Consider the following 23,825-nt stretch of genomic DNA (forward strand, 5'->3'; position numbering starts at 1 on the left):
CCCTTTCTTTTTTTTTCTTATAATCCACATCTATCTGTTCTTAGGAGTGATGTTATATATAATCTTAGTTGTGTGTATGCGTGTGTCCAACGTATAAATACTGGCAGAGTACAGAGTACAAGGTTATATTAAGTACATTTATGAGAACACAGGGGCCTAGGAGCAGGGTGAAATATGTGATGCTGATTGAAAACAGATGATTTTGTGTGTGTGTGTGTGTGTGAGGGGGATGCAAAGTGAATCAGCTGCTCTGTGGGGGCTCCTTGCTACGTTGGAAGTCACAGGATGAAAAGAGTTCACAAATAACTGGATTTTAACCGCATCAGCCCGAGGCAACGGAAATAATCACACGTACCCACGAACACATTTACTTAGGATCATTCTTAAGTGTGTTTGAGAGGAGGGTGACATTTAGGATTGCAGGTACAATATGTTATTTTCAGTACTCCGCTCCTGTGGGAGGTTGGGAGGGAGGGTGGAGAGGCTGTCTCCATAAATCATCCCCGAGCAGAGACACGGTATGCTGGAGCTGACCCAGAAAAGTGAATTTTCCCTTCGTGCGCTCAATCTGCAGAAAGCTCAGCTTGTGAACTCTCGCGGTGCTTTAGGTGCTCGCGCTCCTCCAAGAGGACAAAACAAGAAAAAGCGGCTGGCAGCACAGACAGGTTCAGCTGACGCGGCGCTGGGAGCTGGTGGACACAGAGCGAGGTGAGAAATGTGTGTTTTTTCCACGTCGTTCCTGTCGTTACATAGAAATCTTTAAAGTAACGCAACGTGTCGGCTCTTATTAAGCAGCTAAACAGTTTTGCGCTGACCTTTTCTCCAACGCCGAGGACTACTTTCACACCAAGACACACCGCTAGGCACACTATCAGCCCGTATTGATATACCCACAGGGTGTACGGAAGCTCGTTGCTGCCTTTGGCTTCTCTTCATTATTTCCCACGAAAAAACCCCATAAAGGACAAACAGCTGCACGCGACGCTTTAATTAACCGAAACCCCCTCGCGGAGAGCTTCCCGGCGCGAGGAACAACCCGTTCCCGCGGAGCTGCTTCGCGTCAAAGGCTACATTGTGTCCGGTCTGGCATCCGCTGGAGGCGGCTGCGGACAGGACGGAGTGATTTATCTGCCGCTCGGTCTACCGGCACACGGCTTTGTCTTTGGTTTACACCGGCGGGGTTACACCGGCGGGGACGTGCCGAGAAATAAAACGAACGCGAAAGAGTTTTGAAGCGACTGTTTAAATCGCTCAGAGGAAATGTTTCCAATAAGTCCGTCTAAAATCCAAAGCTTCAGCCTCCTGTCCACGGATAACAGTGCTGACTTGAATGAAAGAAATAACCACACATATTTTTCATAAGTTTTCTTAGACTTAACCAACTTGTTTACCATAAAAATGAAGGAAATACAATATTAAAAAACAGATTTGGGTAGTTTAAATAGCATAAGCTTCATATGTGAGTTCTTATATGGAAATCGTGGCCTCCTTGATATTCAGTATCTAATAGAAAAGATTTGGTAAATGTACTCATATAAATGTGATGTGATGCTGTTTGAAATGCACCAAAAAAATTCCACACAAACATACAGTGCAAGAAGATGAAGAAAATCCAGCGGATTAATTATAATAATAATAATAATAATAATAATAATAATAATAATAATAATAATAATAAAAAATAATCACAACGTTTACAAAATTCAGAGCAAAAATAACGCATATAATGAGTAATATGACTAGAAAAGTAGGCAAGCTAGGAATATGAAAACTGTATGAATATATAACAATAATAATGGACATAACAATACATATAAAATTAACAAATTATCAAACAAAGATAGTTAAGAGCTATTTCTTCTATTATTATTTAGTAATGATGATGATAACCCTGTGTGGCTTATTAATTTATGTGCTTTTTTGTGGGAGCAGGGTTTTTTCTAATGTGCTCGATCAGTTGTGAGTTTTTTTTATTTTGACCTTTATATATTTTTGTGTGTCAGATCTAGACTTAGAAGTACTGTAGCTGTGGTTTCAGAAAGTGTGCCTCTGATATGTAGTGCAGCAGAAGTGAAGTGCTATGAGACAGAAATACTGATTGGGAAAAAGAAGAAGTATGTCAGAACTGTACTTATTTAGCGGAATTAATGTACGCTCATTTAGTGACTGATGAACTTAATGCATTTGGGCTTATGATGTACATTATAGAACAGCAGTTAATTTGTTTGTGCACAGAAAAGTGCCATCTGCAGGCCGCCGAGTAGGCTGATGATGACTTTCCATGTCAATGGACCCCTCTTAGCTTCAGGAAAGAGGAAATAATATGAGGACTGTTGCAGAGAGCTCCAATTTTAGACGTGCGTAGGAATGGAAAGTAACGCCCTGCGACTTTTAAACTGAACATGAAGGAGCAGATAGACTGGCGGTGGATTAAAACACATGAATTGCGGCTGAATTAAGTCACGGGGAGGACAGATCCTTTATGTATTCCATCACTTCCAGGCTGTTTTTTTCCTGTAGCTATAGAAACAAACCCATTTTGTGCATCACTTGAAGACATAGGGCTTCAGTGTGTTTTGTATAAGCAGACTACATCGTGGTCGGGTGTGTAAAATATTTGGTGTTGACCTTTTTCACTGTGGGCTTTTACTTCATTACTTCACTATTAACGTGCTGTGCCCTAATCAGCTGGAAAGCTGCTATGGATACAGCTGGATACTTGTGCAGTGCAAAACTTTTATGGCGTGCAGAGCCTCCTAAAATGGAAATATTTGACAACCACTCGTGATTTTACTGCAGGGAGTGGGAGTGAGGTCAGCTCCGAGCACTGACAGAGAGATTGAGTGCACGCCTCGTCAAAAAAGCGAACTCAATAAACTGTCATGCTCGCTTGAGTTTGCTTTAGATTTCAAGTTCTTACTAATAGGAGAACCAGAATACCTTAGTAGGTTGTCATTTTACTTTAGCATCAACGTGTATGCTGTAGTAGGTGCGCTTAAATGTGGGGAAAAGTGGAAAAACGGTGAAAAGAGAGACAAAAGGAAGGGGATTATCCTATGAAAGATTTATTGTTTTAAAAAAAATTGTCAGATTTTTTTTTTGTCAGATACTTTGAATCTTTTCACTGTATGAAAGTAAAATCACTAGAAAGCTTCTGTCATCCAGACTGCGGTTCTGTGCTTTTTAACCAGACTTATTTTTTGAATTTGCAAAGCAACAAAATAATTAATTTAATAAATTATTGTGTCTGTGTTAGTGTCAGAACAGGTGTTGAACCCTGTACTCCAGCTGGAGATGAAAGACATGACTATGCTTTCTGTGTGTTTGTGTGTGTGCAGGTATGACACAGGTGAGTTTATTGATGTTTGACCACTTCTTCTCTTGTGCAGCGCGCTCCTGCAATGCACCAGCACCACAATAAGTCTGATGCTACCACAGACTCCGTGCATCTATCGCCATGGTGAGACAGAGAGGGAGAGAGAGAGAGAGCGCGCTCCTGGACCTTGACTCTGTTGCCATGGTGACCCTGTAGCAAGCAACAGTCACCATGGGAACGTCCAGGATGTTCCGCATTTTTGTAGTCCTGGGCTCGGCCTTTATGATCCTTCTGATCATCATCTACTGGGACGATGTCGGTGCCTCCCATTTCTATTTGCACACTCCTGTCTCCCCGGGCCCCAAAGTCCCGCACCCTGTTCCCCAGAAGAGGCCACAGACCTCTCGAGCCCCGTCCTTCCTGTCGGACATTGATGCCTTTGTTAACCAGTTCTTAGAGCCGGGGACTGGTGAGCCCACTGACGCTGCCCCGGCTGACACAAGCAACCAGTCAGAGAAAGCAGAAGAACGATATATACCGCGGCGGGAGTGGAAGATTCACCTGACCCCACTGGCTCCAGAGCTCCGTGACAGACAGGTTAACTCAGTTTTTATTGTTGTTAGTAGTAGTAAATGTTTACTAGTCGATTAAAAGTTTTACTGTTGACATTTTGAGATGTCTTAACAGGAAAAGCACAGTTGCTGCATAAAAAAATGAAATATTCTGGGTGCCGGTTTCTTGCTTCTTCAATGAGATAACTTAAATAGAGTCACTTAAGTTGTTCTTATTTCCACCTGTGTGCCTTCTCTCTGCTCCAGCACATCCAAATGTCTGTCATGTAACAAAGTCCAGTGAAGAAATCTGTACTAATGAGCAGAACTTTCACATTTCTGGGCTGTGAGTAGTTGACAGGAGCAGAGCCTCTAATTGAGACAGTGTTAACCTAATCGCAGATTTAAGAAATTCAAACTGGCATTAAAGAAAAAGAGCCTGCCATAACTCTAATCACGTGTGACAGCGGTAACCTTAAGGGCACCCACAGAGGCCTTTAACGTCAGGAACAAAAACAGTTACTGGAAACCTGTTGATGCTCCTTGCTGTAGATATAATTTTGGTTAATATCCCTAAGTATGTAAATGTGAGCAACAGTGAGCAATGTCTGAAAATGAAGTATTTATAACCTCGGTTGGTAATTGTTAATTTTCCTGTGCTTCACGAATGGAACGATAGGACCAGAGGCGGAGGTTGCTTCAGGAGATGTGCGCCAATGACAGCATCTTATTTCATGGCAAAAACCGTTCATTTGACGACATTCCCAACAAGGAGCTGGATCATCTAATCGTGGATGACAGGCATGGCATTATCTACTGCTATGTTCCCAAGGTATGCAGACACATGCTCCTGTAAAACTTAATAAGGCACATGTAACAACGGCATACATGGTTCCCTCCTGTCAGTGGTCACACGCTCATAGACGGTGTGTATCTGCCTGTTTCACTGTGACATCTGAGTGGACAATAAACTTTCCCTTCTCAGGTAGCGTGCAGTAACTGGAAGCGCATCATGATAATTCTCAGTGAAAGCCTGCTGCAGGAGGGCGTTCCTCAGAGAGACCCCCTGGCCATCCCCAGGGACCTGGTCCACAACAGCAGCATGCACTTCACCTTCAATAAGTTCTGGAAACGTTATGGCAAGTTTGCAAGGCACCTCATGAAGGTTTGTCCAAATTTCCCACCCTCTTGTTTTCTGTATGGTAGTAAAAAAATATAATTTAACTTGGTAAATGTGCTGTTGATTTCTTTTTTTATCTTTTGATGAATTTGCTTCGAGCTACCTGGAATGTGTTCTGAACCTTCTACCTCAGTTAGATGTTTATTTTTTTTTATATAAGTCCCTTCAATGTTATGGGGATGCATGACTGATCTCTCACAGAGACATTATTGATGCAGCACAGGAAGATGAATACTGCTCTCTGCTCTGTTCTTTTTTTTTTTTTTTCCACCTTTACAGTTTTGAAATACACATGTGTGTATTCAATAATTGAATGTTAAGAAAACTGTAATTTATTTTTCCCAGGTGAAGCTGAAGAAGTACACCAAGTTCCTCTTTGTGCGCGACCCTTTTGTCCGTCTCATTTCTGCCTACCGGAATAAGTTTGAGCTACCCAATGAGGACTTCTACCGACGCTTTGCGCAGGTCATGCTGCGCCGCTACGCTAACCAGCCAACGCCTCCTGCTTCTGTGGATGAAGCCTTTTCTTTGGGTATCCATCCCTCTTTCTCCCACTTCATCCAGTATCTCCTGGACCCTCAGACAGAGAAGGACATGCCCTTCAATGAGCACTGGCGGCAAGTGTATCGACTTTGTCACCCATGTCAAATTCAATATGACTTTGTGGGACACTTAGAGACGGCAGAGGAAGATGCTGAGCACTTGCTGCGACTGCTGAGGGTAGACAACGTGGTGGAGTTTCCCACCTCCAGCAGGAACCTTACAGCCAGCAGCTGGGAGTCGGACTGGTTCAGCACAGTTCCAGTAGAGGCACGCAGGGAACTGTACAAGCTGTACGAACCTGACTTCAGGCTGTTTGGATACGAGAAACCAGACTCACTCCTCAATGAGTGACTCGTGATTCTACTGAGCTGATGGAGCCACGCAGACAAGATGTGTTTTTTTTTTGTTTTTGTTTTTGTTTTTGTTTAATTAAATGTTGCCCCGAACCACAGTGACACATCCCTCCTTCTTCTGGGTTGTGCAGATGTTTTCTCCAGTGTTGCTTATGCTAAACTAAACGTGAAAATGATTAGAGACACTCAATCTTCTGAGGAAGCACACTAATGAGTCAAAGCCATTATCAGTTATGGTTTTTCTTAACAAAGCTAACAAGAAGCACAGAGGTTAGACATGAACAAACAGATGAAGTGTGTTCAGTGTAGTCCTTAAAGAGGACCTATTGTGTTCTCTCCTTATTTTCTTTCATATATGTGCTGATATGAAACGTGGCCAAAGTTTCAAACCCTTTTCAAGTCCTAATGTTTAATTTCAAACTGTGTTTTTTTTTTTTTTTTTCTTTCTCTCTTTTTCCTACTTTTGAATCTGAATGACATCAGTGGAAGCAGCTATTCCTAATGTTGGTTGTCTCATAGCCAGCTGCTCCACCCCTCTGCTGCTCGAACCTCCTGTCTACAAAGGGGAAAACCAATCAGAAGAAGAAAGCTGGCTTAAAGGGAGGTGAAAGGAGGTGAACAGCAGATGAGCTGAGGTTCTTCACCGAGGCCCAGTTTTTTTTTTTTTAAACTCTGAATCGTGTGTAGTTGTGGCAGTAACATGTCCCCTTTAATTCAAAACTCCATGCTGCGTGTGCTGCAGTCTCATCTTTGATGTCCCCTCCATGCCTGCCATTTGTGGCCACAGTTGTGTTGTGACTAATTGTGATGATCAGAGAGGCTTCTGTAGTGCGACGTTTGAAAGATCCCACCTCTGCGGGGGCACGGAAACCATGCTCGTTGTGATGCTAGCACGGCTGCAGCAGTTTTGGAAATTTTGGCCTGCTTTAAAAAAAAAAAAAAAAAGTCTGCTTGATTAGTTTCAATTGTAGTTTCTTTAATTGTTGGTCAGCTTATTTATTTCACATTGTAAAAGTGCAACGTTTATGTTAAGCATGAAAGGGATTTTTCTGTTGAAAATGCATACTAATGACAGTTCAGTTATACCTCATACACGGACACGAAGAATATGTTCATGTTGCTAACTCTTACAGAGAAAATCCTGCTGCGTTTTCACACCTGGAACATTTGCATGGCCCATTAAATGATACCAACAGTTTATTTTGACAACATTTTAGCTGCTTGCTTTATTTTAGCAGTTTCAAAGCATGATGTAGCCTCATCGTACAGAAGCACAGCAGCTCCAGTAGGCAGCACAGCAGGGAGATTAGTGGGATTTGTCTCAGCTTGTCTTTTAAAATATAAATCCCTGGCGTGAGGATTTTTTTTTTTTTTTTTTTTGGGTCTTCATGGTTGTACTTGTTCAAACGTGCCTATGTGTATTTAAACAGTTTGTAAAGGGAACATTTTCTTTTGTTTCATGTTGTTGCCATCAACACTTGCTTGGTGTTTCCATGCACAGTGTACAGTTGTTTAACACTTAATTATGCTGGGTAACCCTGAAGACTGCAACAGTGCCATAAAAGGCTGATGGGGTTGAGGGGGGTAACCGGGGTGGTGTGGACACCCAACTTTGTGAACACGAGGCAACTTAGGAATTTCAAATTGATACCATAGGTGATAACTGACCTCTTCTAAGGTCAGAGGTCAAGTTTTCTGAAAATCTTGTGAATGTGATAACTGAAGAAGGATACCATAGGTGCATCTAATAGGAGGCTGAGGGGTAGCATTGATAGGCAGTCATTTATTTACATTTTTTAAAATCTAAGGGCAGAATTTTCATGGGATGCATTGTTTTTGTAGCAAATGAGCTGAGCACATTATATGAAGCCAGCAAAACACAGTTTTCAGTTGTGCAACGGTACTGCGCTGCTGTGAGATGCATCGAGTTGGTTTGATGATAACATCAAAGTACAACTGTAACGTATAATGAGGCTATACTCGGCACTAGCTGAAAGGCGAAGGCGTGAACATGGTTAGAATTGGAGCTTCGCAGCGTGAGGCTGGGTCAATTTTAAGGGGGAAAAGTGCAAAGGGAAGACAGTGCCTTTGGTTGCAAAAGTTTACACAGCAAAAAAAAAAGTATTTTTGTAGGACTTAATTTTTACTTAAATCCAAATACAGTAAGAGCTGTATGAAGCCACAGCAAAGTATGCTTGACGTGCTGGCCTGTGTTTATCGTGTGCAATCATCATTTGGGGGGGAAAAAAGTAAACACAGGAGCCCTTTAGGAGAACCGTAAATGTCTTTATGTGTGAATTTGTATGGATTTGTTTCTCTCCAGTGTGCCTGTGTTTGGTTCAGACTGTATGTGAGGTCATGCTCTGTCCGACATTATTCTGCACGTTCTTATGTGTGTGTGCACTCACAAATACATACACACTGAGTCAGTGTCGTTTCAATGCTTTTTGGTTTGTTTTGTGCAACTGTGGGGTGTTGTTACTGTAAAAAAAAAAATTAAAGATCTAATGTCATCTCAACACCATTGTTCTAAATATACAAAAAAAGACGGTTTGTATGAAGATAATGGAAAAAAAAACTGCATTTCGTTCTTTGGTCTTTTTTATGTGAGTGTTCACATTCATTCAGTTAACAATGATATTTTTCATTTCTGTGAAAGTTCAAAGAATTGACTTTTATTTATTGGCAGAAATAAAACTCATGAATAAATACTGCTTTCTTTTTTCAAAGGGAGCCTTGAACACTTTGTTTAAACTGCAGTGCAAAAACCACAGCCTACTTCATCTCAACTGATGTTAAAAACACAAATGTCATATTTGAACTTCATGGCACATTTTAGAAGTATTCATGTAGCTGGAATTTAGAGAAATAATGTTGCGGGGCAGGAAAGGTTAATCTGCTCTTCTTTAGTGTGATTATGATACAATACTAACATTAATCTACCAGACTGCGAAAGGTTACGCAATGTAACGCACAACTATCACTTGGAATGAGAGCTGAGAATCGTGGTGAAAAATATATGGCTTGTAGGAGAATAACAGGAAACCAGTGCAGCCCACAAAAATGTTAACAGGAAATGCTGACCATGTCTCAAGTGTGAACACTTCAGCTCGCCGCTTGCTTTAGTTTGTTTATGCTTGTATATATTTGTGATTCATATCACAGGTGGGACAAAAATTCTAGTCATCAAGAATGTAGTTAAATATCAAGCACCTCTCCTTTTATTCCTCAAGGTGTCAGCGTGGACAAGTTTATCACCATCTTCCAGTCATTTTGTCGTGGCTGGCAGTGCTGATCTGGGCACCTATATACTAGAGCAAACCTAAATAATCGTGCCTTTAGTTCAAACTGAAAAGACAAAATGTATACCTTAAACATTGCATGGCTTAAACATGCTTCCTGACTATGCCCAGTAGATTATGTCAGGCAGGTAAGGTGCTGTGATGTAAGTGTGATTGGCTGGAAACCCATCTTGATGATATATCCTGACAACAAATCAACAAATCTAAGTTTAATGATGCAAGTTCCAGCTGAAGGACTGACCCTAGGGACACATGATGGTAATGTGAACAAGTGAATGGAAGAAAATAAATACTTTAGATGAGTAGAAACAAATGAACAGTAACCCTTTTTCTGCTTCTTTCATTTATTTTATATAACTCATGTCAGTCTGTGGGGACTGACATGAGTGGACATGAAATAAGAAGGGCTCACAGTGAGAATTACATTGAACATGTGTCCAAAAAGACGTTCTTATCATTATTGTTGCTGACTACTATAAACAACATTCACTTTTTATTCCAGTCACGGAATAACCAAAGCTGGATAAGGAGTCACTGCTGTTAGAGCATCAACGCCACGACCTTAAATGTGGAACAGACTGTATATAAAAGATGGATGTAACCCCCATGACGTCACCCATGGTGAGTGAGGGTCATGCTGCGTTCCATTTGTCTCAGAAGTGAGAACTGGGAGTGATTTGACACAAGTGTGGAAAAACAGCACAACGCCTGTTTTTGCTCTTCAAAACATCACAGCATGGATATTGGCTGGTCAGTGCTCTATGTATGGCTAATTTAGCGAGTCACAAATACACAACAGTGTATACACAACTTCAAATGGAGCGCACTGTTAGATTTAACCATGAAACTGACTTGTGAGTCGTGAGTATACGCTGATTTATCCTGTTTTGTGACTCTAATAATGGTCATATTTACAACGTGAACCCAACTGTGACCTGAAATTAGTAACTGAGCACATAAAGTCATAATGAAAATGTTTATTCTCGTCACAGGGAAAGGAAAGTAACATTACTTATTTTCTTTTAACAGCCTGATAAGTCTCCCTCTGCTGGCCATTAGGAAGAATGCAGGTTTAAAGCAATATGGCAATGGCTCACTTTTTAGTGTATACAGTTTAATTAATGCTTCACATTCTCAAATATTACATTATGTATCAATGTTTGGAGTGCTTTTAATAATCAGATTAGTATTTGTGTTTTGTGCTGCATTAAGCTCTGCAGTCCATGTGTGATCTTTAGTGTAGTTTCATTTTCCTTCACAGCTTTAGTGACATAACTTTGTCGGGCTGTGTGTCTGCACTTTCTTTGTAATATCTCACGAATGCTATCAGGGAATTTCCTCAAACTGACACAAATGTTTATGTGGAATCCAGGACGATTTAAAATGTTTTCAGTGGTTAGAGGTGAAGGTTTACTCAGATGAAATGATGACATCATAAAGGTTAAACTTCACCCTGACATCGCAGTTTTGCAACAAAAAGACTTTTCTGGCTGTTATTTATCTGTTATTAATGCACGACTCAGGATTAGAAGGTGAGAGTTATTCATTCATTCATTCATTTGCGGTTGTCTGGAGAATCAGTTTTCTCACTCGTTAGAGTATCGAGTCATTTTAAACTATGACTGCCAGAGGTTAGCTATTTGTGTTTTGAATTTATTGGTTTTGCATGCATAAAAGATTAAAGTTAGCTGAAGATGTAAATCTTAGAAGGAAAGGAGAATACTTTGTAAAATATACATTTCCCAAACCCAAATTCAGCAGGAGTTCAGTTAGCACCGCGTTTTAGCAAAACTCACTAACAGCAAATCTTCCCAGTGAATGTCATATAAAATGCTTCTGAACACCAAATACAGATAATTTTTCATGTTAAATAAACAGATTGAGCCTGCATCTTTGTAAAGTTAATGCTTTGTTTAATGCATTTAGTTTTACACATCAGGGGCAGGAGTGATGGATTCCAAACCAAGACTTATTTGATATTTGATGGTTTAAAAACATGTCCGTGATTGACAAACACAATGAAACTGCTTTGTGGGTAAAAAATGTTTTTTTGCTGTGGGGTTCATAAGAATATATTTACCTCTCTCATTTGGCAAATATGAAACTACAGCTTAGCTCAGCACAGTGGAAACAGTCCCCCCCACCTTTAGGTAAGGGTAACAGAATCTGCCCACAGTCACCTGTAAAGCTAACTAATGTGCATGTTTCACATTTGTGGGCAGTCATTTTCCCCTTTATGAGCACAGCTGAAAGCAATGAATCTGTTTGACTGATGCTGGATCAGTGTATAAGAGTCATTGGTGCAAGAAGGTAATGCGACTGATCGTCTCCGTTTTCCAGAGTCAGACTGACTTTGGCTTTGAGCCCCCAGCTGAAGAAAAGAAGGGCTTATGTTACACTCCTGTCAGAAGCTCAAAGCAGACCCTGCAACCTTATCCTGTGATACCTGTTAAAATGAGAATCTAATCTAAAGGCAGATTTCAGGGCCTGGCTATTGCACACCAATTGTTTGATGTATCCTGTTTTAAATGGTTTTATTTTTTCCTCCCTGAGATAAAGATATTTAATTCAAGTTTTTCTTTTTTTTTTTTTTTTAAATAGTGATACAGAGCATTGCCCTTGTAGAGACCAATCTGGTGTGGTTTTAGGGTTGCCAAACCCTGTTTTTCTCTTTGCTTTTTTTGGTTCTAGACCGGCGATATCAAACTCATTTTATTGAGCCACATACAGCCCGCTTTGATCTTTGGGTCAAAGCAGTCAAACATAATTGTGTAAAATGTAAAATAAATGTAAAATAAATGTAAAATGTAAAAAGTAAAATAATTGTGTAAAATGACACAAAATTTGACAATAGTTTATTGCACACACTGTCCTATAATTATTGTTATTCATTTAGAGTGGACTTAGCGGAACAACAGGAACTTTTCCTGTCATTTAATTGTTTATCTGTTAGTTAAAAACTTTTCTTATTGATAAAGACTGCCCACCCCCATTGGCAGTCTTTATCAATAAGAAAAGCTGTAAAACTTATGGAAATACAGTTAAAAGTTAAATATTTATGCACTCCTTACATTTACTAAAGCCGTCCAGTGGGCCGGAATCGAGTCTTCGCTGGGCCGATTCTGGCCCCAGAGCCTTATGTTTGACTAGACAGTGGAAGCTCTGCAGAGAGCTGGTGTGGTTTTTCTCACTGCTTCTTGCATGCAGTGTAGTAGATCTAAGCGGTAGAGGCCACTTGAGACTTCTTGACAGATCTTGCTGCTTTTTTCTGTGCAGTTGACGTGTGAACATGTGGTGATTGTTTTTTTATACTTACTGCAGAAAGCACACTGCCCATTTTATTTAGTTAGGCCACTCACTGCTGTGCAGTATTTAAATTATTTAATATTTAACTCATTATTTGTTGATTTCGTTAAATGTATTGTTTTGTTTTCTTAAATCGGTGACGACTTCATATTTTCTTAATATTAATATTGAAATTTTGAATCTGAATCATTTTTTTCAGCCCACCAGGGAAATCTGGTAAAGCTAGGAGTCTTTCTTTTTATATAAACATTTTTATCTTGTTGAGTATGTGTTTATCTACAAGGACGGTTTTGTGGTAAATTGCTTTCGAGCTCGACCGTGTACAGTAATACTCAGCCGATTCATTCCTTCTCTTCACTGGGCTTGATGAGGTATCCACTGAACGTTATGTAGATATCTACATCGTCACTGTAAATGGCGTTCTCTCTCTCCCTCTTGTACAGGCGGACCCACACCTCGTCGTTCAGCTCCAGCTCCAGCATCAGGCTCTGACTCTGCATGATTGAGCGGTCGCTGGGCTGAGCGTACACAATCGCCCGCTCTGTGTCGTTCTGCATTATGTGGAGGTACGTCTCCTTGAAGTTCCACGTGTGGATGTTGACGTTGAAGAAGTAGATCCCTGGGATGTGGCAGACGAATGTTCCCTTGAACATGTTGAAGTGGTCGTCGAGGTTAACGAAGACTGTGTCGAACACAAGCCCTTGATAGGAGTCCAGGCTGTGAAGGGATTTTCGACGGCCGACGGAGAAAGCAGAGTACTGGACTTTGCAAGGGTCTCCTGGGAGACCAGCCTGACCCTTAGAGCCTTTTGATCCCGCTGGCCCAATAGAGCCTGGAGGTCCTTCAAGTCCAGCTTTGCCTGGTGTCCCTCTCTCACCACGGTCTCCTTTGTCACCTAAAGTGAAAATAATTACACGACAGTATGAGATCATTTTTAAAAAGTCCAAAACCAAGAACAATCGTTGAAAGAGCTTTGCAAAGAAAGCTGGTTTAAAATTGTCTTTGAGGCTGTCGGATAATCATCCAAAACCTGCAATACGTTCTGCGAGTGGTGTGATGCTTCCTTCTGATGCCAATGACCAGCTTGCTTTATCATAACAAAGAGCATCATATTAGCTGATGTCTGTGCTTGAAAAAATAAAAACAAACAAAAAACAGGTAACTGGATTTATTTAAGTTTTTGAAGACTTTTCACCTCTAATCTAAAAACTATATTTGCTGATATTTTTTGTTGAATAAAGTATTGAAATAAATAGTTTTCCCTCTTCGTCCATCATCTTTATCTATAGTCTCAAACACGACCAAATACTTCAGCACAGCCACACTTTCTGTTTTTGCACATTATACAGTGTAGAAACACTGGGCCTGTTGTGTTGTCTTTGGCTCGGTTGTCCAATGACCTGCATGGCTCCATAAACATGTTGCCTTCACCCTTTTTTGTTGCCATAAATTCCATTCCAACATAACTCTTTATAAAACAAGACCTCTCCTTAAATTTCAAATGCACATATGTTTAAAAGTGTTTTTTCCCCAAACAATTCTGGCTTTATTGTGAAAACCTGTGAGTCTGCAGATGTTCTACTACATATATTACACAGGGTCACACAGAAAAATGATTTGGTGCTTGGTGACTTGACCTCAGATGGCTGCTATAGATGTGTTACCTTTCAGAATGGTCATGTTGATGTATGTGCGGACCTCTGGGGCATAACTCCTTGGCTGGGCGCCGCTGCCCTCTGCTGGCTCCAGGTGATCACAGCAGTGTCTGCAGGGGACTGGAGGAGGCACCGTGGCCACCAGGCAGGATAAGGACAGGAGCAGGAGGAGGATGCCCGACATGGCTGTAACTAAGGTGAGAGCAGAGAGTTAATATCTGCTGAAAATGGACTCGAGAGACTTTTCTATATTATCTGGAATTTGTGTGTCATCATCCTGGTGGTGTCCTGGTGACACTCACTGTAGCAGAGTTTCATCATTCAGTTTCCCAGACGCATGTTAAGTCTGCTTGTTGGCTCAGACTCAGCAAAGACCTTCAGCGAGAAAGGTTTCTAATCCTGGATTATTCCACGTCTGGGAACTTGAGCCTGCACTTCTAGCTATCTGTCTGCTTTCTGAACACGATAAGTCGCACAAAGCATGTAAGATAAAGTCATGAAACTTTACCAGTTTGTAGCTGAAATCAAAACGAAACCCAAGTGGTGTAATCACATAGTGAGATGGCCTATATGTGGAGTCAGTTGTTGGACAGCTGCTTTGAAAGTGAGATAATGATGTCAGAAGCTGGAAAAAGAAAGAGGAATCTGAAGCAGTGAGCCAGCAAAAACATGCATCAACCTGGGAAGAGAAATCAGGAAACTGGAACTGTGGAAAAAAAAATCAAGTAAAGGTTTTTTGTTTTTTTTCAAGACAGTCAGTAAGTTTGAATATGAGTTGACCAGGTAGCCCAGCGGCCTTTTAATGGTCAATTAAATGTGATGCTGAGAGTATACCTCAATAATAATAATGCTAATAATAAAAAACAAAACAGGGCTTTCTGATATATTCATGCCAAACCAGATGTTTCTCTGGCCATATTTTACCATGACTGCACAGCCAGCTAGACAGTGGCCAACAGGAGTGTGAGATGGGCATGCTGGTTTTGCCTCATAAACACCTGCTCCTCTTACCTCCTGCGTACTTTACTCACTTCTTCTACAAACCAATCTTTGTAGCTGGTTTTTATTTCAATCTCACCATCCACAGCTGCAGAATTTCTCTTGAAAAAACTCTATTCACAGACTGACCTACATATAAAGAGATGCAGCAGGAACTACGACAGACACTGTTTGCAGTAGTTGCTGCTACAGTGTGTGTCACCAGAACCAACATTTTTCCTCCATGACAGACTCGCAAATGAGAAAATGAATAAGAACCAGCTGCTTAACCTAGTCAGTGTGTGTTATCCACAGAGATTTAACATTGCAAAAGGAATCTGGACTGCAAGGACCATAAATCGCTTGAAAAATGACCCTGGGCTTTTTTTGTTTTCAGATAGCAAACTCTGGAGAACTGGGAGATAGGTGATGGCCGTCTGCCAGACTCTCTGTGTTCAGAACAGGGAGTACTGCTGTGTTTATAGGACAGCTGAGTCCATACCCACAGTTGCATCCTTTACGCACAGGTGGCTGCTCAGCTAAAGACCACGAACGCAACTTCTGCACACTCTTAAAAATAACTTGCTCTTGTTGTTTTGCTATAATCAAGAGAAGAAACAAAGTAAGAGCCACCATGAAACAAAGTAAGTCTGTAATGCGCCGATATTTTCCGAATGTTTACTTGGCACCCTCAGGAAAGGGTTCTCGTGTAACGCTGTATCACATCGTACGGGTTTTCCTGAAATGTTACATTCACATTTATTTGCATATATCTATGGGACATTACTCTTAATAATCATAGGGGCAAAATAGAGGCGCAACCACAGAGTACTTGAGAAATGCCATCAAAACATCAGGACACTATCAGGAGTCAAAATTGTGTATAAAATGCATGTTTTTAAGGTGAAGACTTGGATTAAGACTTCACAACAAAAACAGGATTTTTGTAAACGGAACTAATAATTTGAAAATGGTATTTAACCCCCCCCCCAATTATTTATTTATGTTTTTGCCTTGAATTATTCCTGACAAGGACTTAGTTTTCAGGATTCAGCCATGTCTAACTCTCTTTCCTTTTCTTTGACAGTCCATTTCAAAGGGACACTTCCCTAAATGAGAGAAGCAGGAGGTTTTCTGTGTCCGAGTCATATTTTAGCACTTATGTGTCCACCTTTGTGCTACAGACAGCTCTGAGAGGGTTTGAATGGTTGAGTTGCAGTTGATTCAAACTAAAGGTCATCTTTTTTTGTTCACCAAATCCAAAAAGTAACAGAGTCCAAGGGTAAAATGATGAAAACACAAGAAGAAAAGAAGCAAAAGAACACGGAGAACAAAACAGGAACAAAAACTGATGACACGACAAGAGCAATAAGGAGGACAGGGCTATTTATACACCGAGGACTAATTGGGAGAAGGTAAAGAGGGGAGGGTTGATTAATGTAATCAAGACAACCAGGACAGACTGGAAGTTTCAGCCAAAACAAGATGACTCACTCTAAACATGAGACAAGCAAACACTGGAGGACAAAAGTTAGCACAGAAAGATGAGCAGAGAAACACCAAGGACACTCAAAGTACCCCTAATAAAGATCAAGAGCAGAAGCAGAGCAGATTAGACTGTGAGCAGTCTAATAAAACCAATAAAAACCATCCCCGTGGTGTGAGGTCAGCTGACTTCAGGAGTTCTAACAATAAAACTATGACTCCACCCTACAGTTCGTCTGTCTGAGGTGCAGAAAGCACCATATGTTTGGAGCAATTCATGGTTATGTAATGCTAATCAGGGGTTGGATTTAGTGCATGTGGGTAAAAGTGCACTGTTTTGCAGATCTTTAGGAGTCTCACATAAATTCTGCTGATCTGCTGCTGCAAATTAAATAAAGTAGAAAGCAACAAAAAACAAAACAAACACTCCTTTCCCAGGTTACAGGTTACATTATTGGTCATTTGTGCTTAAACTTGAATTTATAATAATTGATTGTGACCACCCTCACCCCGACTGCCTGAATGGTGTTTTCTTCCTTTCTCACAGTGGAAATGTGCTGCTTGCTTGTATTCGGGTCCTTCTGGGATTTATCCAGATGTTTGACATGGCTCGCGCTCTGACCAAGGGTATTACATAAGATTTTCTCTTTCTTTCTTTCTTGCGGAAATCTCTACTTGAACTGGAAACTTGTAAATCAAACGGGATTTTCTCCTAATATCATGATGAAAGGCATCTTTACATACTGATGCTTCTTATTTCATAGCATCCATAAGTACATGCAGTTATTCTGTTGGCTGTGTAGTCCACATTAAAGGGTTTTCTGCAGCATTATACAAGTTAAAGCCAAACTGTAGTTAGCGAAGCCTCCGTGCTTTCTAGCAGACTGTCATGCATCACAATCTCACATCACCGCCACAGCGCTCCCATGCAGCCGACTGATCTCTATCTGAATGACTCACCTCGTTCACGTCTGCGCTGCCGCTTCACACCGCTCAGAAGATGGGGACGGAGGAGGGGGAAAGTCCTGAGTCAGCAGCTCCCTCCCTCCTTCTCTCTCTCTGTCTCGACCTCTGTGTGAATTAGATGTGAAAAGTTTCCTATAGAAAGGAAGTCCTTCTTTTCTCCCTGACCCCTCCTTCGTGGAGCAAGTATCAGTCCGTTTATCTGACAGTAAAAGATGCTCAGTGATCCGGATCTGAGTTTTTTTCCCCCCTGAAACATAAAACTGATGAACACGTGAAGCACCTAAAGCCTTTTATTTGCTCAGAGTTGTATCCCCAATCTGCCAGATGCTAATTAGGATCAAACAACACGCCTTGTTAAAGTTTAGCAGCACAACTTAATGATGATAATACCACCACCAGCAGCTGGTATGTTTTGAGAACACTCTTCATATCCTCTAGGGTGTGAGCTTCCGCTGCTGAATATCTGCAAACTTCCAGACCTCTCATAAAGCGCAGCTGCCAGAAGAAAGAGAGCTGGAGCAGAGAGAGAGCAGGAGTATAAAAAAAGAAGGAATGTCCTAAAGCTTAAGTAACCTACCCTCATATTGTGTATTATATCACATGAAAGGGCACGGAGAGAGCTGTACAACACACTTTTTATATATTCAACTTTACAATGACACCAGAAGGTTTTTCAAAATTACACACGGCATGAATAGATCTTAAAGTCTCAAGTTTTTACAGCTTATAGAAGCTAAAGATTTCAGCCAGTCCTGCTTTAATCATATGGGTAAAGATAATAAAACACACCATTTAAGTATGTAATGCTTAAAGGTCATAGGTCAAAAAGTCAGACATCACCACGTTGTTATAAAAACAGGCACAGTTTGTGTTTCTGTTATCTTTATAAGGACCAAGAATAACAAAAACATCATAAAATATAACATTTATCAGGTACAAGCAGGTGGATTTTGCAGTCTCTGGACAGATTGGATTTATCTGCCAGAGCCAGTTCACTTTCTGTCAAGACGAATCCCAGAAAAATGGCTGCAAAGCCCGGAGGGCGCTGACCAGAGAGTCCTCAGTGAAGGAGTGACTGGAGCTAAAGCTTAAAATAACCACTTTGCTGTTATTTGAAGTTGTTTTTTTAAATATAGGATTGATTTAACATTCAAAGTGAAATGAAACAACACTTTCTTCTTTCGTCTTTTTCATCATTTCATGCGCACAACGAAAACTGGCACCAAATTTAGAAAATGATTACATGTTTGAGCCTCATTCTTCAGCTTGGAAACAAGTCCACGTCCCTTCAGTTTCAGACGACATGCTATGTTACGTCAAAGGTTTTTGTTTTTTAAAATACCTTTACAGCCAATGCAGCTCATGGTGATTTATCACTGAATTATTTGTGTTTATTTTGTTTTTACAGTTACTCCCATGGAGTCCCTGAAGTACCTCAAGGTGATCTGTTTTATGTTGAGCACACATTAGCCAAAGACAAGGATGCAACCCAGAATTTCAAAGAAGAATGTCTTTGTCTCCCATTAACTTCCCCGCTATGTGCATTCAACCAGGCATTTAGCCACTGCATAGCCTGAATACCAATGCCTTTATAAAAACAGTGATGGCAGTAATAATAATACCTCATTATCTATTGTAGCAGATGTGGAGGAGGATGAAACATCAGCACCTTACTGCTGTTGCATTGGTTGTATTTAGAAGTAAAGTCAGAGGAGGTTAGGGATGGTTTGTGCACATGTGGCATGAGAACAGCTGTTGAGCATTACTGCCTGTGGGGCCCGAGGGTTGAGGTAGACTGTTCTTCTGTGTTGGTTACGCCCGCAGAAAATTCCTGTGCTTTTTCCGGCCACTGTTGACTGATAAAGAGCGACATCTGAAATCAGCCGATGCATCTCATTTAGTGTCTGCAGTCTTTGAGTAATCAGACACTGACATCCCAGCACAGCTCACATTTCCTCACTTTGGTGTCTCTCTGATAGCTGCATCAAGTATTTTCCTGTAGACTTTTTTTTATAGAGAATGTTTTATTTGGAAGCATCTGGTCTTAAATAAAAACTCAAATTTTTCAAGCAGCAGGAAGAGCATTTTAGAAGCAGCATGCTACTGCACACAGCTTATCCTCTAAGGAGCTGTGGTGATAAATATCTTATGTCACTGACGTTTGGCCTTGCAGGTGAACCACACACACCCGGGTCTAAGGAGCTTGGAAAGAAAAGCGTCTGGACTTCTTTGAGTTGCTTGAAGACGTTTCACCTCTCATCCGAGAAGCTTCTTCAGTTCTAAGGGTCAAATGGTGGGGGGAAACTCCCACTGGGTTTAAATCTGGGACTCTCCACCATTTGACCTTAGAACTGAAGAAGCTTCTCGGATGAGAGGTGAAACGTCTTCAAGCAACTCAAAGAAGTCCAGACGCTTTTCTTTCCAAGCTCCTTAGACTACGATGACCTGGATGACTGAGAACCTTCACAGACACACACACATATGGCTTTAAAATATACTTTAAAATATGAAAGATACTTAATTTGACCTTACTGCTATTTTGCTTCCTAAATGTTGATGTTTTTGCAATGAGGACTTTATGCATTGCAACCCTACTTTCCTCTCAGTGTCACGCTTACTAGTTACTAGCAATTATTTGCAAATCTCATAAACCCATCATTTATTGATGATAGCAGATAGAAAACGCGTCAAACGTTTAAACTGCAACAGTTTAAAGAAAAGTACCGGCTCATGTTGAGTTCGATGGCAGCAACAAGTCTCAAAAATGTTGGGACAGTCCCGTGTTTACCACCGTGTAGCATCGCATCTTCTTTTAACAGTCTGTAAACATGTGGGAACTGAGGAGGCATGTTGTCTCGTTCATGTCTGATGAAAGATTTTAGCAGCTCAATATTTTTTAATTAATTCCATAACCTCCATACCATCAGAGATGCAAGTTTTTAAACCGAGTACTGACACCAAACTGGATGTTTTTAGTCTGGAGGACGTGGAGTCTACATTTTGCAAAAATGATTTTGATTTGTTTGATTTATTTTTACTCATCAGAACTGTTTTCCACTTTGACTCAGTCCATTGTAAACGAAATTGGACTCAGATAAGATGGCGATGTTTCTGGATCATGTTGATTTCTTCTTTGCATGATAGAGCTTTAAGCTGAATGTGTGTAAATCACAAACAGTGATTTACATAACAGAATAATTCCTGTTTTTTTTTAAGGCCAGACGATCACAGACATCTAATGATGATTTTCAGCCTTTACTTTGCGCACAGAGATTTCCCCAAATTCTCCGAATCTTTTGATGATACCACGCAGTGCAGATGATAAGATGTTCGGTCTTTGCAAAGTCATTTTCTCACTTTAAACATTTGATATGTTTTACATGTCTGTATATGTGAGTAAAATATGGGTTTGTGAGATTTGCACATCATTGTATTCTGATAATATTTACATTGTCCACAGTGTCTCTCCCCTTTGCTCTTTTCCTCTTCGTCTCCTCTCCGCACAAAATCCAAATCTGACTGCTCGACGCTTTCATCCACAACACAGAGCAGGATTAAAAGCGTGCAGCTCACCTATGTGGAAGCACCTGCATTTGTTTTACAGCGACTGCAGTTGTGTAGGCAACCAGGAAGATGACTGCAAAACCTGTTGTTTCATTCTGACATAATTATGGGGAACTGCATTCAAATATGAAAACCAACAGAGAGTTGAAATTTCAGACCTCAAAGCATTCTTGTGGTTCAGCTCAGGAAAAACAAAGACAGTTGGTGACAAAGCTCACTTTTGCTATTTTGAACAAACCCCTATTGATTTATAAGAAGACGCTTAATCACTATTCAAAGTGTTTTTTCAGATTTTTTAACAATACGGGGAAGCAATTTTTAAAAAGCAGGAGTGCAATGTTGCTGTGTTCGTTTAACGGACGACTTGTATTTGTTAAGAAAGTGTTTGGCCTCGGACGTGATCACGACTCCTGTGCATTTGCTGGTTTCTGTTGCTGCTTCGTGAGGAGAGTGAAACCCATGGTCACCTCGACCTTGCACCCTCCCATTTCACTGTGGCTTAGATCCAAAACACAAAACAGCCTGTGGTTTTTCAGCAGAATCTACAGTTCTTTTTCAATCTCTCGGTTTATGTTTTTGCACACATCTCGCTCTTCTCTGTTACTTTAAAAAAAAAATCTTGGCCAGCTGAAAATCGAAACTTAATGAAGCGAGGTGGATTTAAACGCATAAAGACTCCTAGCTGAATGCCAAATGGATACTCCTGGCATACTCTGCACATAAAAATAAATTTTGTTTTTTAATAAAGTGGAAAAATCAATGAATAACGACAAAGACACTTTGGAAACGATAAAACCCAACAGACTTCAAAGGAGAGGAAGGAATCGCTTTTCTTTTTTCGTCAGTTTTCTAATATCAACAAAACACTTTGGTTTTCTGTATGACTTTATCAGGTTCCCACATCATTGCTGAGGATATTCGTTCAGTTTATTAGCGTTCAGACTCAGGTTGAAGTCTGGACCTTGACAGGCCCATTGCAGCACCTTGATTCTGCTGTGAGAATGACTAAAGGTGTCCAAATCATCACCCCTCAGCCACCGTGCTTAACAGTTGGTGTTTGTGCTGATGTGCTGTGTTTGGTTTTCCCCTAACATGGTGCTGTGTGTTATGGCCAAACATCTTCACTTTTTTCTCATTTGGCTAAAGGGCAACGTTCCAGAAGTCTTGTGGTTTGTGCAGATGCAACTTTGCAAACCTTCAAAGCTGTTCTGCCATGTTTTTTTGTAAGGAGGCTTTATCCATGCAACCCTTCCAAACAAGCCACGCTTGTTCAGTCTACTGTCACGAACTTTGACATTTAACACGGTAACTGAGGTTTGTAGAGTCTGAGATGTGGCTCGTGGGAACAGTCTGACCTTGTGGTGAATTTGCTCAGACGTCCACTCCTGGGAAGATTGTGGGATTGCATTAACACATTTCTAAAATGCTCCAAACCAGCAGATTTGTTCATACTTCGCATCGTGGCTCAAGAGTTGGGAGTTCGCCTTGTAATTGGAAGGTTGCCGGTTCGAGCCCCGGCTTGGACAGTCTCGATCGTTGTGTCCTTGGGCAAGACACTTCACCTGTTGCCTACTGGTGGTGGTCAGAGGGCCCGGTGGCGCCAGTGTCCGGCAGCCTCGCCTCTGTCAGTGCGCCCCAGGGTGGCTGTGGTTACATTGTAGCTTACCATCACCAGTGTGTGAATGTGTGCGTGAATGGGTGGATGACTGGATATGTAAAGCGCTTTGGGGTCCTTAGGGACTAGTAAAAGCGCTATATAAATACAGGCCATTTACCATTTACTTGCTCATGATCAATTAATCAAATGCATTTGATTGGTAACAGCACTCGGCTGCTACTTAATCTCTTAATTTCCATGTGAGGGTTCAAAGATGCTGGTGAAAATTTATTTTTTTACACTTGACTGTAGATGAGAATTGAAATGCATACTAAAAATAAACTGGGCATAAATCTTGTCAGCATGCACAAAGTCACTGGATATAAAACTACTGGGTAACCAGTATCAATTCAATGAGCTGTCCTGTTTTACCCAAGCATTAGTGCTGTTTTCTATTGTTCTTTGATAATTATAAAAAAAAATGGATGTGCAACTGCGTGTCTTTATGTAATGCTACTAAATCATCACATATTGTGACAGTTTGCCTTTTGTAATGTGTGTGAAATACCTTGTAATTTGTGCAAATACAATATGTATGAGTATTTGCCTCTAGCGTGTCTGTATCTTCACCATAGATTGGATGCTTTAGTTGCATAATGAATTACTGTTGGTCAGCATAACAGGCTACCTAATAGCGAGCAACACTAAAAACATACAGACACAAATTGCTCTTTTTAAAACAACTCTTGCTATTTTCTGTGTATTTTAATCAGGGGGCTCAATGTAATTTATCCCTGATATAATACGTTTGAAGCTGCTGTGACTCTGAGGCAGACAAACTGGCGAGGAGCAGAGTCTTGCAGCACTGACATGGCTAAATATTGTAAATTCTGTGTGAGGTGAGCGGATGTTGCTTGTTGTGTCAAAGTTAAATGTCAAACCACACTCTAATACACACGCTCACTCACACAGGACCACCTGACAGGACATGTAAAAACTCAAAAGTACACACAGGCACACACACACACA

At 40.8% G+C, this 23,825-nt stretch overlaps 2 protein-coding genes across 2 annotated transcripts; one reads left to right on the plus strand and one right to left on the minus strand.

Annotated features, from left to right (window-relative positions):
• The first annotated feature begins 636 nt into the window (after positions 1 to 636).
• Positions 637 to 6,303, plus strand: chst12a (carbohydrate (chondroitin 4) sulfotransferase 12a). Its single transcript, XM_006797997.3, has 5 exons — positions 637 to 708; positions 3,390 to 3,913; positions 4,547 to 4,699; positions 4,853 to 5,032; positions 5,393 to 6,303. The coding sequence occupies exons 2-5, from the start codon at positions 3,548 to 3,550 to the stop codon at positions 5,939 to 5,941; spliced, it is 1,248 nt and encodes a 415-aa protein (XP_006798060.1). The 5' UTR covers positions 637 to 708; positions 3,390 to 3,547; the 3' UTR covers positions 5,942 to 6,303.
• A 3,796-nt stretch (positions 6,304 to 10,099) lies between these two features.
• c1qtnf6a (C1q and TNF related 6a) lies at positions 10,100 to 17,795 on the minus strand. The gene is made up of 3 exons (XM_006798000.3): positions 17,630 to 17,795; positions 14,216 to 14,398; positions 10,100 to 13,446 (listed from the first exon to the last, which is right to left on the minus strand). Exons 2-3 carry the CDS (start codon positions 14,388 to 14,390, stop codon positions 12,893 to 12,895), a joined length of 729 nt encoding a protein of 242 aa, XP_006798063.2. The 5' UTR covers positions 14,391 to 14,398; positions 17,630 to 17,795; the 3' UTR covers positions 10,100 to 12,892.
• Between the last annotated feature and the right edge of the window lie 6,030 nt (positions 17,796 to 23,825).

The sequence above is a fragment of the Neolamprologus brichardi genome, chromosome 4, assembly GCF_056152115.1.
Source record: "Neolamprologus brichardi isolate AB-2024 chromosome 4, ASM5615211v1, whole genome shotgun sequence".
Lineage (NCBI taxonomy): Eukaryota > Metazoa > Chordata > Actinopteri > Cichliformes > Cichlidae > Neolamprologus > Neolamprologus brichardi.